The 18,877-nt window shown below is 40.1% G+C and overlaps 2 protein-coding genes across 2 annotated transcripts in view; one reads left to right on the top strand and one right to left on the bottom strand.

Annotated features, from left to right (window-relative positions):
* Window positions 1–12,762, bottom strand: part of UBXN4 (UBX domain protein 4) — a 30,022-nt gene extending 17,260 nt beyond the window's left edge. Inside the window, exons 1-5 of the mRNA XM_019973432.2 lie at window positions 12,527–12,762; window positions 6,028–6,130; window positions 3,434–3,462; window positions 2,664–2,782; window positions 1,842–2,016 (exon numbers count right to left, since the gene is read on the bottom strand). Of these exons, the coding sequence (XP_019828991.1) occupies window positions 1,842–2,016; window positions 2,664–2,782; window positions 3,434–3,462; window positions 6,028–6,130; window positions 12,527–12,608 (508 nt within the window). The 5' untranslated portion in view covers window positions 12,609–12,762. The remainder of the gene's footprint in view (window positions 1–1,841; window positions 2,017–2,663; window positions 2,783–3,433; window positions 3,463–6,027; window positions 6,131–12,526) is intronic.
* A 188-nt stretch (window positions 12,763–12,950) lies between these two features.
* Window positions 12,951–14,496, top strand: LOC139185706 (translation machinery-associated protein 7-like). The gene is made up of 2 exons (XM_070798230.1): window positions 12,951–12,989; window positions 14,165–14,496. Exons 1-2 carry the CDS (start codon window positions 12,951–12,953, stop codon window positions 14,348–14,350), a joined length of 225 nt encoding a protein of 74 aa, XP_070654331.1. The 3' UTR covers window positions 14,351–14,496.
* Window positions 14,497–18,877: the final 4,381 nt, after the last annotated feature.

The following is an 18,877-nucleotide window of genomic DNA, read 5'->3' on the forward strand; positions in this document are numbered from 1 at the left end:
TAAAACCAGCCTGTAGTATTACTTCCAATTTAGAGGAATTTTTACAAATTATCATAGGGATGTACCAAATCCAGACTGTGGGAAACTATAGAAAAAAACCACTGATGACAGTGGGAATCTATGAAAATCACTGACTAATAATGATATATTGGACTCCAACTCAAAGCTGGAAAATTTAGTGTAAATATAAATATTGCCTAATTAATGATAAAAAAGAATCAATGTTAAACTTTCCAGGATTCATAAGAGATAATCACATTCTATTTACATTTTCTAAAATGTTTTTTAAGGTATTTTTTTTTTTGTGACGCTGCTCAGCTTATGGGATTTCAGTTCCCTGGGCCCTTGGCAGTGAGAACATGGGAGAGGTCCTAATCACTGGACCTTCAGGGAAGTCCCAATATCAACATTTTTAAAGATGAAATGATATAATGCCTAAGTGTATCCTAATAATAAGTGGCAAGGAGATACGGAAAGGAAGCACAGATGAAACAATATTGGCCATGAGTTAAAAATAGATGGAAGATAGGCAATGGGTTCATGAGATTTCTTATACTATCTTCTCTACTTCTGTATGTTTAAAATTTTCCATAATGAAGCTAAACAAACAAACAAAAAAACTACAAAGAACTAAGATTAGAGTTGCTACTCACCTCAGATAAGAGAGTATAACAGTCTGAGCCTAAGCAAGTTATTTACCTATTAAACCAAACACAAGAATGCTCTTTGTGGGAATATAACAGAATCCAGAGTGTTATGTGTAACTCTTTAAGTAGTACTAAAGTTAATGGGAAATTATAGAACATCGAATATGGGGAAGAATTTTGCTAAAGCCTAAGGGGTTCAACAACAGAACAAGATTCCTAGCAAGGTAATGAGCTTCCTCTCATTAAATATATTCAAATACAGGCCTGACGATTATCTATACAGGAGCTAGAGCAGGATCACCTTTTAAGATACTAATCTAAAAGTACTTCTTGGACTTGCCTGGTGGTCCAGCGGTTAAGAACCCACATGCCAATGCAGGAGACACAGGTTGGATCCCTGCTCCGGGAAGATTCCACATGCCTTGGAGCAACTAGGAACTGTGCACCTGCGCTCTAGAGCCCATAAGCTGCAACTGCTGAAGTCCACATGCCCTAGAGCCCATACTCTGCAGTAAGAGAAGCCACTGCAATAAGCAGCCTGTGTGCTAAAACTAAAGAGCAGCCCCGGCTCACCACAACTAGAGAAAGCCTGTGAGCAGCAATGAAGACCCAGTACAGCCAAAAATAAATAGAATAAAAAAAATAATATTCTCGCTTTGTATCTAACCCTACATTGCCTGATACAAAGCTATATTATACAAAACAAGTGATTGTACATGATCTTTAAAATATTGTATAGAATTTCTCTCTGCCTTTTCTATCAACCCCTCTGCAGTCACAACTCTTATTGCTACAAGCTCTATTTTACAATTAACTTTTTTTCATGTTTTTTTTTTTAATTTTATTTTATTTTTAAACTTTACATAATTTTATTAGTTTTGCCAAATATCAAAATGAATCCACCACAGGTATACATGTGTTCCCCATCCTGAACCCTCCTCCCACCTCCCTCCCCATACAAGTGAAATCACTCAGTTGTATCTGACTCTTTGCAACCCCATGGACTGCAGCCTACCAGGCTCCTCTGTCCATGGGATTCTCCAGGCAAGAATACTGGAGTGGGTTGCCATTTCCTTAAATTAAGTGAATGTGAAGGGGAAAAATACAGTATTTTCATTTTTAAAAACATTAATCCACAGTCTTCAAAATGAAGTAAAGTGTTTAGTGTACCCAAAAGGGTACACTAAAAATTACCTGTTGCAGAATCTGATTTTGTATCAGAAGTGGATGGCGTCTCACAGAGCTCTACATTTCTGGACTGACAGTTTTCAGAAGTGTTGTTATGTTCAAATGAGGCAGATGGAGTAGAGACTGAACCTTCTGATTGGCTACCATTTGCCAATGATGCTTCACCTTTTAATGAATGCATCTAAGGAGGAAAAAAAACACTGATTTTAATTACAGGTAAGAATCTAAATTTACCATGGTATATGAGACCAAAAATGAGGAAGTCAATCTATACTCCACAGAAGTGAGAAGTACTGAACCTCCCAAGTAAATCAATCTAAAATGTATAGTCCTAAACATGACATAATCACACTATGGAATTCAACAGCAAGGTGACAAGAGCATTAAAAGATTTTTAAAGCACACTGTTGATTTTTCTTAAAATGAGAATTCAAGGAAAAAGGTTACAAGCTGTATTAGCCATATGCCCAAAGTGGATGGAAGTGAGAAATTGAGTAAGATCTATAAAACAAGTCAAGTAATATACTATTAAGGACCTTAATGTGAGAGCAATACTCTCTTGCAATAAAGTAATAGTGACTACATTGTGTGGTTGGGTGACAGAGGAAAAGGGAAGGGAGAATAAGAAGTCACTCATGTATAGGCACCTCTAACTTCATAAAGTGGTTTTGAAAATCAGTCCAGAAAGACAGTATTAACTACCTTTTAAGTTTAATAGCATGGCTAGTTCCTGAATATTTAGAGTGACTCCAAAAATATTCCAATGTCAAGTTCTTGACAGATCATTTTCCAATGTTTATACAAAGAACCAATTCTGTTCCTTCTCACCTGCCGGACTTTGTGGATTCTGGTAACAAGTTCATCTGCAGAAATACTTCCTGCTATTACTTCCAAAGGAATTCCACTGTCTCCAATAAAAAAACTGGAGGGAACACACACTACAGGATCTGCACAGTGTTATCAAGTCTAACAACTCATGAGAAACAAGGGAATAATTTTATTAAACACTACTGATTAAAAGAAACAAAATAATCTTTGTGAATTTCACAATAAGCTAACCTGTTTACAAAATAATTTCAACTAGTTTATCACTATGTGATACATGAATTGATTTATTTCTATCGCATATATGTAAGTGGAAAACACTCATTACATTCCCTTCTATCATGACTTTTACATCTATCTTATCTCTTGCCAGCTACTTCTATTAAATAACATTCCAACTGCATCATATTGCTTTCCAGCTATCGTAATCGCAATTTTAAAAAGCTCCCCAAGGGGCCTTCCTTGGCAATCCAGTGGTTAAGACTCTGTACTCCCACTCCAGAGGGCATGGATTCCATCCCTGGGATCCCTGGTTGCAGGATCCCATATGCTGCACCTCACAGGCAAAAAACAACAACAAACTCCCCATGACCCCATTTGATACAGTGCACTGTCTGAAAGGACAATCAGCAATATAAAGTTTCCATAAACAAGAATTCATCAGTTCTTAAATAAAAACAAATGATTTCTAATTGTCATGCATCAACCAAAAGAAAGGTAAATCCTCAAGCAATATTCATATATATACAACTGATTCTTCATGTAAAGGATACAGATCTGTGAAAATTGTAGGCAGGCTTCACTGCAAAACAAAATCAAACAACAAATCACTAGATGAATGTAAGTATTTCCCAAATACTGAGTTGTTTTTATAAAAATGTACTGTACCAATTACAAGTATTTTTCTGAAACTACAAGTTCCTTTCATAGCTATCAACTGAAAGGAGAAAAATGTATTCCTTATCTCACAGACCATTTTGGGTTTGTTTTATAATTTTCAAATTAGAGAGATACTTGCTCTTGCAAACCACAAACTAGTGGTCAGATGTGGCACCTAAAAATCACCTTAGTATCTGCCATGTTGCTTCCTCAGCAGCATGTGTTTCTGAATACAATATTGTAGCTTGTAATAAGAAGATATTAATACCTATGAATTACTTGTGCAAGTGATAATGCAATACTCTGTAATACGAAAGGACTCAAAACAACCTAAATATCCACCAGTTAAAAATTGATGAATCATGCAATTATAAAGAGGGAAAAGAAAAAAAAGTATGTCAAACTACTATCATTTTTGTAAAAAAAAGGGAGAGGAAAACAATGGTATTCTCTTGATTTGGTTTCTTCCAAAGAGTGGTTAGGGACAGGGATGGGAGAGAGAGACTTTATAACAGTAATAAAAGACATTGATAAATGTAGATGAGTAATTCCAAGAACCAAATCAATGCTTCAAAGAACCAGAAATTTGCTTTGTCTTTTTCCGAATCTGAGACATAATTATAATAAAAACATCTGAAAATGTAAAAGAAAACTATAAAGAAAAATATTATCAAGAATCCTACTTTCTCAGCTATAACCACTGTAAACTTTTGATACATTTTCTAACAATCTATTTTCAATGCAAGATACCTCCATAAATAAGAATATACTAACATGTTCCTAGAATGTTAGCTTTATTATTATATAATAAATTTACTTTTCATAATTTAAAAAACATACTAGATCCCATCCAGCTGTCCATAATGAAACAACCGTCAACCAACACTATACACAAGTACTCCTGCATCTGCTAATAGAAATTTGTTTTTAAAAATGCCAGATATATCAGTCTGTATATAAATCACAACAATTCTGAAATTCTCATTTCTTCCACATTCCCAACAAACTCCTACATTTCTCCTGCCATTACTGACTCTAAAAGGTGCTTCTGGAAGAGAATGGACAATATCAATGATATGATAGACTCTTTAAAAGAAAAAAGAAAAAAAAACACAATTATAGCTCAATAAATAAATGTTCAGTAACTACTGTGAAGCAGACTGTACTATGATTTGCTTCATGTTTTATTAATGAAGAAAAAATTTTTAATAAAAAGTTTACAAAATTACAGGTAAATTTCTATTTTAATGTTGATAGTAATTTTCATTTTGATACTATTCATACCAAAAGAACAGAAAGCCCACTTTAAAATTTTTCCAGGCATTTATCACTGATGGCTGTGGCTAACATCATAAAGACAAACAACAGAGCATTATGCACCCTGTCGCAGAAGAATGGAAGACATACCACCATCTAAGAAGTCGTCTTAAGTGGGGGAAAGAAACCTGAATCCAAATGTCAATTTACAGAAAATGGAGGACAGAGTAATAAACTAAATGACACTGACAGGACTACAATGAACAAAGCCTACACTGCAGGAAACTATGTAACAATCACCTGGATTCTCAAAAAAATAGACTGCAAAGAAAAAGACAGAGAGGGAGATCCAGAGGTGAAGCCTCCAGAGTAAAGAGCCTGACAGAGACCAACGCATCACAATGTGTAGATCTTTATGGATCCTGAACCAAACAAACTGTAATAAATAACAAAACCTGACTGATGAAACTACTGAAAATGTAAACACTTGGTAGGTATTTGATATTAAGAAATTAAATTAATTTTTGAAGTATTATGTTAAAAAATTAAGAATTCTTATCTTCTAGAGACATAGCAAAATATTGATAGATGAAATGATATGATGACTGAGATTTATTTCAAAATTATATGGGATGGGTTCAAATGGGTGGGGGAAAAGATGAAACAAGACTAACCAAGAGGTGACAGCTGTCAAAGTAGTTGACAAGGTGGGGGGGCAGGGTTCATTACACTACTCAAACACTGCTGTGTATGCTTGAAATTTTCCATCACACACACACAAATTTTAATGGGGGAAGAGGGATATATTCACAAATAAAACAGACTTGTGGTTATCAGGAACTATGATGCGCCTATAAATGCTCTTATTTTTACTGAATTAAATGACTCCATTTTCAAAAACAGGATCCAAAAGAGTGGTTATAACCTTTTAGAGATATTTAATATATTGTTTATGATTACTTCCAAGTTTTTAGAATCTGAGGATCACAGTTCCTTTGCATTACTGGTGTATGTCACATAGCTGCTTGGCAGACCAAGAATTTATCAGTTTTTCAATGATATAAGAAGAAATTTGAAAAATGGCAATCAGAATATAAGCCCTCAGAACACCTTAGACAAAAATCAACATTCTTATAGTTCAAGAGTATAAATCATAAATCACAACCAGAGACAATGGTTAAAAATTTTGTTTTAAATTGCAAGAGTAAACATAAGCAAAACATAAGCAAACCTTTTGGTATCGATTTTAATAGCAACAAAACTGTTTGAAGATGCTTCTGTCACTTTCTCATCTTCCCAACTTGCAGCCATCTGTGTAGACTGCTCATCATCACCTGTAAAACATTTCAAGCATTCTTATAGCATAAGGCCAGTATCTGCTGATTCTTTTCCCTGTAATCTGGAACTTCAAATAAAATACAAACCCACAAATACTATTTTCTACCAAATTTGAAAACTGAATTTTTCCATAAATGAAGTGACTGTTAACATTAATAAAAAGTAATGAAAAAGAAAATACTGGTATTTAGGTTATACAAAGTGTTTCTAAATGAAGACATCCAAATTATGATGCAAATCATGGGCAGAAATGTGTCTATTTTGGCTTTTGTACATATGATTTTAGAAAACAAAGGTACAATACTTTTCCTATACGTAATATCTTTCTGTTGAGTTTAATGTCCTCTGCACACACACCACTTATTCTCCAGAATCCCTCCAAGGTAGACAGAAGCCGGGTGTGATTCTGTTTGCAGTTTTGCACCTGCCTTTTGTTAGAGGTATGCCAGTTATAAAAGGTATGCTGATCCAAAACTAATCTATGGTGACAGAATTGAGCATGCATGCATGCTACCTTGGTAGAGGTACTACTGATTGGGAAAGAGGATGAAGGAGCCTCCAGGGTCTTGGAAATGTTTATATACATATATGACTACCAATGCTGTGTCAGTTTCAGGTGTACAGCAAAGTTTTTCAATTATACATATACCCGTACATATTCTTTTTCAAATTCTTTTCCCATTTTCCCATACTCTTGAAAACTGAGCGGAGTTCCCTGTGCTATACAGTAGATTCTTATTGGTTGTCTATTTTAAAAACAGTAGTGTATATACATGTCAATCCCAATCTATCCCTACCCACCCTTCCCCCTGCCCCACCCTGGGTTACCATAAATTCATTTTCTGTTTATTTCTATTTTGTAATTAAATTCATTTGTATCATTTTTTTTTAGATTCTGCATAAGCGATGTCATATGATAGGAAATGTTGATCTTACGCAAGTGTATTCATCTATAAAAATTCATCTAGCTGTTCACTGAATATATTTTACTTAATATACTGTATGCAATACCTCAATGACAAAATATTTTAAAAATTACACCCATTAAGAGATTATTTCCATTTTAGACCTATAACATCTAGATTTTGGCATAACCATTTATTGATGGGCAAAGGGAAACTTACCAGAGTTAAGTCACTGAAAAATATTTCTAAGGTTAGCAGAGCTATGTTTTCAGATCACACTTTTTGCTTTACAAAAATGCGAGCTTTCTATACCTACTCTTTTGTAAGTTGTTTTCTTCCCATGTGTGTTCCCCTTCCTCATTTTAATCTACCCTTAGTCTTCTCCATCTCAGTTATCTGATATTGATAACACCATCCTTTCAGTTCTCAGACCAAAGTTTACTTATTTTTGCCTTCAGTTGATGTTATCTCCAAAATATATCTGGAATATTTGGAATGTATCTGGAATATCATATTCTGACATAATGATTACAATAGCCTCCTAACTGGTCTCCCCGCTCAGTCTACTCTTAACGCAGCATCCTCTTTTAAAAAGTCAGATCAGGGAATTCCCTGGGGGTCCAGTAGTTAGGACTCGGCACTTTTACTGCAGGGGCACAGGTTTGAGCCCTGGTTGGGAACTAAAATCCCACAAGCCACAAAGCACAGCAAAAATAAAATGACACACTTCACATATTTCCAAAGCTTCCTCATTTCCCATTTCCCTCATTTCTTTTCTATAATACTATAACCTTCTAACAGGCGACTTGTTTTCCTTATCATGTTCACTGTTTGTTGTCTGTTTCCTTCCACTAGAACTCATGCTCCATGAGGGCAAGAACTGTTTTCCTTCTTATTTACTGTTATAACTCAAACATCTACAACAGAATCTAGTATATAGTAAATAGTTGGAGTACAGCAGGCTCTCAATAAGTGTTTTGTAGAACGAATAACTAAATTTCTTGTATAGAATCTTGGCATGCCTACAAAACTTGACTAATGCTACATGGCTGAAAACATCTTTTCTGAAATGAGATTCAGGACTATTCAGTAATAAGGGGCTTGAGAAATATGGCCATGGAAAAGTAGACAGGGATAGAATGCATGCACAGACCAAGACCAAAACAATGCCCATTAGCAGACGCCTAGATGTTGAAGCAGCAGACAGGAAAACTATCATTTGCCATGAGATCATTCTGAGCATGTCTTCAGACACTATGGGGTGACGAGAGCTGCAAGATTCCAAGTAAATGACAAGATTATCAACCTAGAAAATAGCTACAAAGGAACATCCTTAATACACTTAGAGAAGGCTGTGAGGTGTAAGGGGTTATTTTTATTCCTTCTTTCTTTCATACATTCACTATTTTACTTCACATTTATATTGTGCTAGGCACTGTGCTAACTATAACTAAATATAAAACAAATGAGATACTATATGCCCTCAGTGGAGCTTAAAATCTAAAAAAAGTACTTGTTTGGTAAACTATAATTATGGTAAGAAATGCTCTGAAAAAACAGACCCCTTTAGATTGGTCAGGGAAGCCCTCTCTGAGGTGATATTTAAGGTAAGACCTAAAGGATGAAAGAGGTAAACCATGCCACAGGCCAGAAAAGTTCACTAAGCAGAAGGAATTTCTGTGGAGGGAAAGGGCTGTATGGTTAGGAGTGTTGTGAACACTAGGTACCAGGGAACAAGATGAGACTGAAGAGTTGAGTCCAAAGATGACTCCCATGCTTGGGTTTATCCAACTGGATATAAGGTGGTGCCATTTACTTAGCAGTAGAGTACCACGGGGTGGGGAACAGATTCAAGCAGTAATACTTTCAGGCTTGAGAGTCCTGTGAGGCATCCAAATGGGGATGTCAAGTAGGCAGCTGGAAGGACGGACCTGCCACTCCTGAGGCTGATGTTCCTCACTCCTTCACCTAGGCTGTTCGATGCAGACAGCTTCTCAAGGGCTCCATCTCCACTAGCAATGTCTGCTCATGACTCAGTGGAGGGCAACAACAGCTGCCTGACCAACAGAGATGTAAGAGACTGAATGGAATTACATAACAAGAGTTACCTTAGCTCTACTGGGTGAGATTTTTAACTGCCAACTTTGGTATCTTTACTTTCTTATTTTTAATCAAATTATGAACTATGCTGTGGAGTTAGATGGGCCAAAGATTTCAGGAGAAAACATTACATTCCTGGTGGTGTTAGCAGTATCCCAAAGTAAAGCCACTTAAAAAGAGCAATACAAACTTGGAAGCAGTTGCAGACCCTACAACCAAGAATTTCAACAGAGAAAAACTCAGCTGGTCTAAACCCAAATGGCTTTTTAGTCTATTTTAACCAAAAAAAAAAAAAAGGCATTAAATAGCATTGGTCAAGGAGATTTTAGCCAACTAGAACCATCAGTCAATGACCAGTGTTTAGTTGTCTAGCCAGTGACAAGACACCTCTGCTTCAGAATGCCTGTCAAATTATTGTACATTCCCAAGAAAAGAATCAAAACCTGTTTGTTTCTTTCAATTTACACACCTACAATAATTTGAAAATACTTGTTTGACTTAACTAGTAGTAACCTCTCCAGTCTCTTAACAGTAATTCCACATATTCTTTAACTCATCCATGAAAATTTCACTAAAACATAAACAATCTGCCTAAAATGTTTCCCACTTGAGTGGCTATATGAACTACTTCCTTCCAACTATAAAGCTATCTTTTTAATTTTCCAGTGAGTTGGCACATTACTGTCAAGGTCTCAGATCTAAGAAAATCATGAGTTCTGACTATATTCTTCAAAGTCAAGAATAAAGGTCTAGGGAATTCCCTGGTGGTCCAGTGAGTAAGACTCCATGTTCCCAATCCAGGGGGCCCAGGTTTGATCCCTGATCAGGGAACTAGATCCCACATACCGCAACTAAAAAATCTGCATGCCACAACTAAATAAATACATTAAAAAAAAAAAAAAAAAGAATAAAGGTCTAAGCAACTTGTAAGTGTTGCAATTTCATGACTGCACTGTCTACACACTCCAGCCAGTGTTGGAGACTAACTTCCTAAAACTCTAGAAAAACTAACGGTATTTGAATGGGTCAAGTGATGTGGAAGCAACTCCTTCCACAGACTGCTAACAGTCCTCCTGCAAACATTCAACAGTCACCCATATTCTAAAAGCATATGTTACATGATACATGCTCATCAGAAAAACTTAAATTGAAGAAGGTATATATTATATATAGACACAAAGCCCCAAAGACCTATGACTTTATTTTTCTACTGTACTAATTAGCGCTACTGTTTCCAAATGGGTTTCTAAATGTTTCTTAATTAAACCTAGCATTTCTTTCAAATTAACAGGTTAGTCCAAGAGTGCCTTCAAGGAACCTTTGGACACTGATCAAATGTGATTTCTGTTTAAAAATATGACTACTGGGGACATCCCTGGCAGGCCAGCGGTGAAAAGTTCCTCCTGTCCTCTTCCAATGCAGGAGGTGAGGGCTCCACCCCTGGTCACAAAACAGAAAGGTTGTAACAAACTCTACAAAAGATTTCCTGATTTCTACACCAATTTCAGTTAACTACCTAAGGTCTGTTGTATAACTACCTAACGTCTGTCTGTACAATGGTTTTTTTTTCCTCTGGAGAAACAAAAAAGACACTTTTTTGGAAGCTGATAAAAAAAAATCTGTCAAGAAAAGATATATATTCTTTTTGTGACACTGGTGTATGTCACTTAGCCGCTGTGGACCTAAGTTTCCTCACTGATAAAATGGGCATGATAAACCCTGTATTACCAACGTCCAGGATCAATTGAGTATATGCGAAAAACACAACTTAAAATGGTGTTACAACTATTACTGCACTCTTAATGAGCATATTCAGTATCATTAGTTTTCCTTTCCCTTTTCTTATGATTTTATTTATCTACGGCAGTGCTGAGTTTTCCTTGCTGCTCCGGGCTTAGGCTTCTTTTCTTTTCCTGGAGAGTGGACGCGGCTCTCTAGTTGCAATGCCCAAGCTTCTCATTGGGTGACTTCTCTTATTGCGCAGCACGGGCTCTAGGCGGGGGGCTTCAGTAGCTGCGGGGAGTGTGCTCAGTAGTTGCGGCCCGTGGGCTTAACTACTCCGGGGCATGTGGGGTCTTCCACTATCAAGGACTGAACTTGTGTCTCCTGCATTGGCAGGCAGATTCTCTACCACTGAGCCACCTGAGAAGCCCTTCCTTTCATTTTTAATCCACTTATTTTCTTACAGGTTTACAGCAGTTACTTATTATGTGAAATATAACTCTAAAAAAACAGCATAAAAGAATCTGAACTACTCCAGCTCTTCTAATTAACATCAATGAGTTAAAATTTTACCATAATTTAAAACAATTCAAAATTTCAAATTTAATGTTGTGAAACTCATATTTCAGCAACTTGCTCTTCACTACAGTGCATAAAGCTACAGAATTATTACCGAGCCTTCCAAGCCATAGTTAATAATGAACAGACCGTTATTAAACACAAATAGTTGAAATAGTGCACCTCAAATTAACGGTAGTCGCAAATACTAATTCGGTTCAGGTAATGAGGATCAGCAAAACTTCACAGAGGCACAAGTGTACTGCAAATCTAGAAGACTGCAGTAATAAAATACGGAGCAAAATAACCCAGAGCAACACAGAATAGATGAGTTAGTACACATTCTAAAACTGTATCTATGATACTGCTGCTGCTATTGCTGCTAAGCTAGGAAGACAATAAAAAGAATCAATGCTTGTGTGTCTACTTCGAAACAAACGGTTAAGTAACAATCCACTTGCAAATTATTTCATATTAGATTCTCCACTCCTATGGCATTAAAAAAAATACGATTTATATAGACCTCAAAAGTTTACATTTCAGGAACACACGAAAGCCAGTAACAGTGAACATCAGGTGGTTTCTCTTTGTTGATTACCGATGACACAGCTTTCTTCCTCAAAGTCCACAACTAATTACAAGCAAAACGGCCTTAGGGCCCGTCTCTCTCCTCACCTACACACTAACTATACGGGAGTTAAAGTCTCTCCAAGTGGGTCTCTCCAAGTGGAGCACTCCGTCGGGGGCGCCAGGAGGCGACGGTGGGGTCTGCGGGTGCCAACTCCGCAGGCGGCGCGGAGTCAGGCTCGACCGCGAGCAGGGCGGCTAGGGCCTGCTCTACCCGTCCCCTCGCCCCGCACTGGGGAGACGGCAGGGCTCGGCGCGTTTGGGGGGCGAGGCCGGGACCGTGCCTCCCGCAAGGGGGCCGGGAAAAGCGAGCGGTGGGGGTCAGGCCAGGTGTACTCCAAAAGGCCGGGGCAGGCGCTGAGACGCCAGGGACTGGCAGCCGGGCCTCTTGGGGCCCGGAGGAAAGGCTGGGGGCCCCTGGGATTGGAGGTAGGCCGGAGGGGGTGTCCGTGCCACATCTCGGGCCCTCGCCTCCTTCACCTGCCACGAACACCACGAAGACCGCGCCACTCCTCTTGGCCGACGCGATGGCGGCCGGAATGGCGCCCTGGAACCACAGCATCGCTGCCCTCGGGCCGAGGCGCTCGCTCGGTGTATTGTCGCCGCGGTCCCGGAGTTGGCCCCGCCCTCTCCGTCGCCTGGCTCCGCGGCCCCCGCAGCCCCAGCCGGTCAGCACCCCGCCTCCGGCTCCGCACAGGCGCGCAAACCCGTCAGCGGCCCACTGGACGGGCGTAAGCGCGCAGGCGAGGCGCACCCCGAGACACGTGACGCCACACGTCGGCGTAAGCGCCGCGCCCCCGTGCCTTGTCTCGTTGGCAAGTCGGAGTGTGCGCGCACGCGAGGCCGCAAGGCGCTGCAGTCACAGAAATAGAAGGAGGCGTAGGGAAGAATGACTAATCGCTAAATGGCGTCGGTGGCGTCTTCCCGATGCATGACGGGAATTGTAGTCTTGGCTTGGTCCCTTTATTATTGCTTAGTTCAGTTCAGTTCAGTAGCTCAGTCGTGTCCGACTCTTTGATACCCCATGAACCGCAGCACGCCAGGCCTCCCTGTCCATTACCAACTCCCGGAGTTCACTCAAACTCACGTCCATCGAGTCAGTGATGCCATCCAGCCATCTCATCCTCTGTCGTCCCCTTCTCCTCCTGCCCCCAATCCCTCCCAGCATCAGAGTCTTTTCCAATGAGTCAATCTTCGCATGAGGTGGCCAAAGTACTGGAGTTTCAGCTTTAGCATCATTCCTTCCAAAGAACACTCAGGACTGATCTCCTTCAGAATGGACTGGTTGGATCTCCTTGCAGTCCAAGGGACTCTCCAGAGTCTTCTCCAACACCACAGTTCAAAAGCATCAATTCTTCAGCCCTCAGCTTTCTTCACAGTCCAACTCTCACATCCATACATGACCACTGGAAAAACCATAGCCTTGACTAGACGGACCTTTGTTGGCAAAGTAATGTCTCTGCTTTTCAATATGCTATCTAGGTTGGTCATAACTTTCCTTCCAAGGAGTAAGCGTCTTTTAATTTCATGGCTGCAGTCACCATCTGCAGTGATTTTGGAGCCCCCCAAAATAAAGTCTGACAATGTTAATATTGTAGGAAATGTTAATTGTGGTTTGCCGGATAAGGCTAAGGGGGCAACCGTGAGAGCCGCTTCACAGTCTATAAAGACAAGGAGAAATGGTGCTACCCATTGGAAGATGCTCTTCTTTTGGAGACCTTAAATAAGAGGAAATCATCCTCCACCCGGATGGAACTCTGCCTAGTGTGACGATGTAATTCTCTATTATGATTAGTGGCTATTGTGGATGGGTGTCTCTCGGTATGAAACTTAATGGGGTTTGTAGGGATTTACTACAAGGCTTTGATTTCTATTGAACTTAATTTATCAGCTCGACCTTGAAGAAAAGAAATAACAACAATCACATTGTGTAATACCATACAGCCCGTGTACCTGAGAGGAGTTTATGGTTGAACGCAGACCTTGAGTAAGGTCATTGGTTAGAGATCATTACAAACCTCAAAACACTTAGCTATGCTGTTGCTACAGCTGGTTTCAAAAGTTAAGTCAGGGCTTCCGGTGGAAGAGCCTGGGGAAGGGGCGGCAGGCGCCACGTAGGGCCCCGAAGATGGCAAGAAGGCCCTGAAGCAGCCCAAGAACCAAGCCAAGGAGATGGACGAGGAAGATAAGGCATTCAAGCAGACGCAGAAGGAGGAGCAGAAGAAACTAGAGGACCTAAAAGCAAAGGCCGTGGGGAAAGGCCCCCTGGCCACTGGTGGAATTAAGAAATCTGGCAAAAAGTAAGCTGTTCCTTGTGCCTGAGGCAATGATGACCCTTAGTTCCATTCCTGTTTAAACACCTGGACTCCCTGCCATAATACCTGTTGCGACCTATAGCTAGAATGAAGTGTTGTCTTGAAACCTATTGTACATTTAAGAATAAACTTTTGTAAAAAGAAAAAAAAAATCAGAAGCAGAGAATAGATAATGATTTCTTTTCCAGCTACTTTTCATGGTAATGCAAAAGTGAATAAATAATTTTGTTTACCATGATATATAACAAAGTACTATTATCAAGATATAGCACTTTGTGGTTGGTTGCCATTAAAATGAAAACTGACCCAAATTTAATACCTTCATGAAATTACACGGTCTCTAATAGCTATTGGCTAAAGGTTTCTATGGTTTATTTAAAGTTGCATAGGCTATTATATTGTACATCCCACATCACTTAATTTCTCCTCTAGCAGCACAGGCATTTGACAATCTTTGAAGGATTAAGGAGGGGCTACATCTGAAAATACCCCTTTCCTACAAGTATCTAACCTAAAAATAGCTAGGAGATTGCATTCTGATTTTTATTTGCTTTTTTCCAATCAGGCCTCTTATGTAGTGTTCTTATAAACTGAAACATAATGCTGATTACAGACAATTGCTATTTACAGAGGATATCATTCCTCAGGAAGAATTAAGAGTTGATTTCAACATCAACTTTAAATAGTTTCCTTAAAATTTGATCAACATATATACCCTTTCAGTAGAATAATATCTTTAATTATTTCTAATGTGACTCATTGGAAAAGACTCAGATGCTGGGAGGGATTGGGGGCAGGAGGAGAAGGGGACGACAGAGGATGAGATGGCTGGATGGCATCACTGACTCGATGGACGTGAGTCTGAGTGAACTCCGGGAGTTGGTGATGGACAGGGAGGCCTGGCGTGCTGCGATTCATGGGGTCACGAAGAGTCGGACATGACTGAGCGACTGAACTGAGCTGAACAGAACTGAATGTTAGGATTAAATATTAGAAGAATCGTTCACAGCCTCTCACTCATCAAATATTTATTGCACATCTGCTATGAACTAAGCATTATACCTGGCAGTGATAAGGAGGTGAGACAGTCAGACAAAGCCCCTGCCTTTGTGACTGCACAGCTGGAAAAGGAAGATAGGCATTGAGTAAGTAACTATGATAAATACCACAAGAGGGAATTCTGAGTGCTTCAGAAATGTAACGATGTGACTCAACATGGATGTGAAAGTTGCTCAGTTGTGTCCGACTCTTTGCGGCCCCATGGGCTGTATAGTCCATGGAATTCTCCAGGCCAGAATACGGGAGTGGGTAGCCTTTCCATTCTCCAGGGGATCTTCTCAACCTAGGAATTGAACCCAGGTCTCCTGCATTGCAGGCAGATTCTTTACTAGCTGAGCCACAAGGGAAGCCCAAACATGGATAGCAGGGTTAGAAAAGGCCTTCCTGAGGAGATGACATTTGAGGAGAAGTCTAGCTCTGTGAAGGAGAAGACTATTCCAGAGAGAGGAAACAGCAGTGTGAAAGCTCTGAAGCAAATAAGAATAGTACCCTTGAAGCCCTGAAAAATGTTCAGCGTGACTAGAACATACAAAGAGATGTATAGTGTGAACGAGGCTGACAGATAGAAAGGATAACTCATCCAGGGCCTTGGGCATCATGTTAAGGATTGCAGACATTTTCCTAAGAATTGTAGAAAACTGTTGAAGAATTTTAAACAGAGGAGTTAGATAAAAGATTTGTGTTTTCAATCTGCAGGTATGCTGCAGTTCATGTGGATTGCAGTGGAAGTGGAATGGGTGAATGTGAAGAAACTGGTTAAGAACCCACTGTCCATGTATAAGGAAGATGGAGAAGTGGATACCTTCGAGGTTTTTGGAGGTAGACTCAATAGGTTTTAGCTATGGAATTTGAGGAAGGAGGAGTCAAGAGATCTTGGGTTTCTGTCTTGAGAAATCATATAGAAGGTTGTGATTGATAGGGACCACTGAAGGAAGAGCAGGTAGGTGGGGAGGTGGGCATGAAGATGTGAGTTCAATATTAGGCATGTACTGGGAGTGCTGGAGAGATAGCAAGTCGGGGTGTTAAGCAGGCACAGGGGATAATTGAGGCTCTGCAGGAGATCCTCACAGACTGCATAAAATGAGGAAAGACAAGAGTTATGACTGAGGTCTTGGGAATTCCCTGGCAGTCCAGTGGTTAGCACTCCATACACTCACTACCAAAGGCCCTGGGCTCAATCCCTGGTCAGGGAAGTAAAATCCCACAAGCCGCTCGTTGCAGCAAGGAAAAAAGAAACCCAAACAAACAAAAAACAGATTGAGGGTTGTGTAGGAAAGTATAAACCAGTAACCGAGACTCAGGAGAGGCAGGGGTGTGTGTGGGGGTGGGGTGGGGGAATATGAGAGCTTGTGATACCAGAGAAGCCCAGGGTAGAGTGAGTTTTGAGAAGGGAGTGAGACGCCATTGTATTAAAGGCTGCTGTTGTATCCAGTTAAATAAGACTTTCAAATATCCACTGCTTTTAGCAATGTGGAAGTGATTATCAGCTTAGAGAGAGGTGTTTCGATGGGTTCTTCTGTGTGGAAGCCAGATGGCAGTGGGTTGAAGAGTGAAGGGAGCTAGAGAAGGGGGGTGTCAGTACATGTGAAGAGAAGGAAGAAGAAAGGACAATTATCTGGACAGAGATGTGGACCGAAAAAGACAGTTTTTTTTTGTTGTTGTTAAAGATTGGAGAGACCTGTACACAATTATTAATGGAAAGGAGCTAGTCTTGGAAAGACTGAATACACAGTAAAGAGGGAGGACCCTAGGAAGATGGGGAAATGAAAGTGAAAGTGTTAGTCGCTTAGTTGTATCTGACTCTTTGTGACTCCACAGACTGTAGCCCTATCAGGCTCCTTTGTCCTTGGAATTCTCCAGGCAAGAATACTGGAGTGGGTTTCCATTCCCTTCTCCATTCAGGAAGATCAGGGGATCTTCCTGATCCAGGGAATGAACCCAGGTGTCCTGCATTGCAGGCAGGCTCTTTATTGTCTGAGCCACCAGGGAAGCCCAGAAAGATGGGAGGGAATATGAAATATATGGCAAATTCTACTGATAGCTCACCCAACAACCATGCTTCTACCACGCTCCCCATTGTTCTTTGCTGGCAGAGTTTCCCCATTGAGAGGGGACCTGCTAGATACTTGTTTTTTCAGCCTCCGCTTGGAGCTAGTTAGGACCTCATGGAAAGTAGCAGGGGCATGGGCAGGGGGTAGTTCTAGGAGAAATTTTCCTTAAAAAAAGAGCCACACGGAAGAAAGTACAACCCTTCTTTGCTAGATATGGTTGTGTGCGAACAATGCCCAGTCTGCTATAGCCAGAGGAATGATGTTGCTGACACTCTGAGATTGATAGAGTGGAATATGGAAAGCACTCACATCTATGATGACTCAAGTCTTATCTTGTGAGAGAATAACTGTCCTCCTAGATTAGGCTACTCTGTAAGTTGGATATTGTTGCTTGTAATATCCCCTGGGATCATCCTAAGCCTCAGTTACCTCTGCATTCTACCAACGTTATTACAGATGTAATTTACTCCCTAATAAACTTCCTGGAAGCAGATTTTCTCTCAGTCTGTGAACCCCGACAAGACAGAACCCCAGTTGCTTGAAAGATTCATACAACTTTCTTCACTGCTCTTTCTGACTTCTCTTCAGTCCATCCTACACAGTGATGTCATAGCCAACTTTCCCCAAAATTATTTTTAGCATTTTTGTTCAGCTTAAAAATCTTTACAGGCTCAGGAATTCTCTGGAGGTCCAGTAGTTAGTTAGGACGTCATGCTTCCACTGCAGGAGGCACCAGTTTGATCCCCAGGTCAGGGAACTAGGATCCCACAAGCTGTACAGCACGACAAAACAAAAATGGAAAGCAACTTTACTGGCTCTGTAATACCTCTAAAAATAAAGTACAAATTCTGTAGCTCTATGTTCAAAATCCTCTACGATTTGGCTCCAACCTTCTTTTTCAACCTTCATTCTTCCATTTCCCCACCTGAGTTCCCTGGGCCAACCAGAGCATTGTATCCACCGTCCAGGCCATGTTCCTGGCAATCTCTGTTTTTATTCATTGATTCCTCTTGCATGGAATTCTCTTTCTCTCAGTCAACACGTATTTGAGCGCCCACATGGGACAGACTGGAAGCCTGGTGCTTGGAATAGAACTATTTGTTGACTGATGACAGATACTATTTTTGTTCTCAAAAAGCTTAAAGTCTAGCCACTGGAAGAAACATAAATAAACATATAATGTGTTGATTTGGGTAAAATGAAAGAACAATGTCTAGGGTATTATCGAGAGGAAGGGAAGAACAGGGATGGTCTTTTGGAGGAAATGGCAACAGCCCTATTTTTCAAATGAACCTGAATTGCTGATGAAAAGCTGCAACTCAGTTTTACAATCAGACCCATAAAACAGAAGTTTATTGGTGTACAGCAGGCAAACTATGAAATGAGTTATATCTTGTTCTCCTTCC

Source organism: Bos indicus, chromosome 2 (assembly GCF_029378745.1).
Source record: "Bos indicus isolate NIAB-ARS_2022 breed Sahiwal x Tharparkar chromosome 2, NIAB-ARS_B.indTharparkar_mat_pri_1.0, whole genome shotgun sequence".
In the NCBI taxonomy this organism is placed as follows: domain Eukaryota; kingdom Metazoa; phylum Chordata; class Mammalia; order Artiodactyla; family Bovidae; genus Bos; species Bos indicus.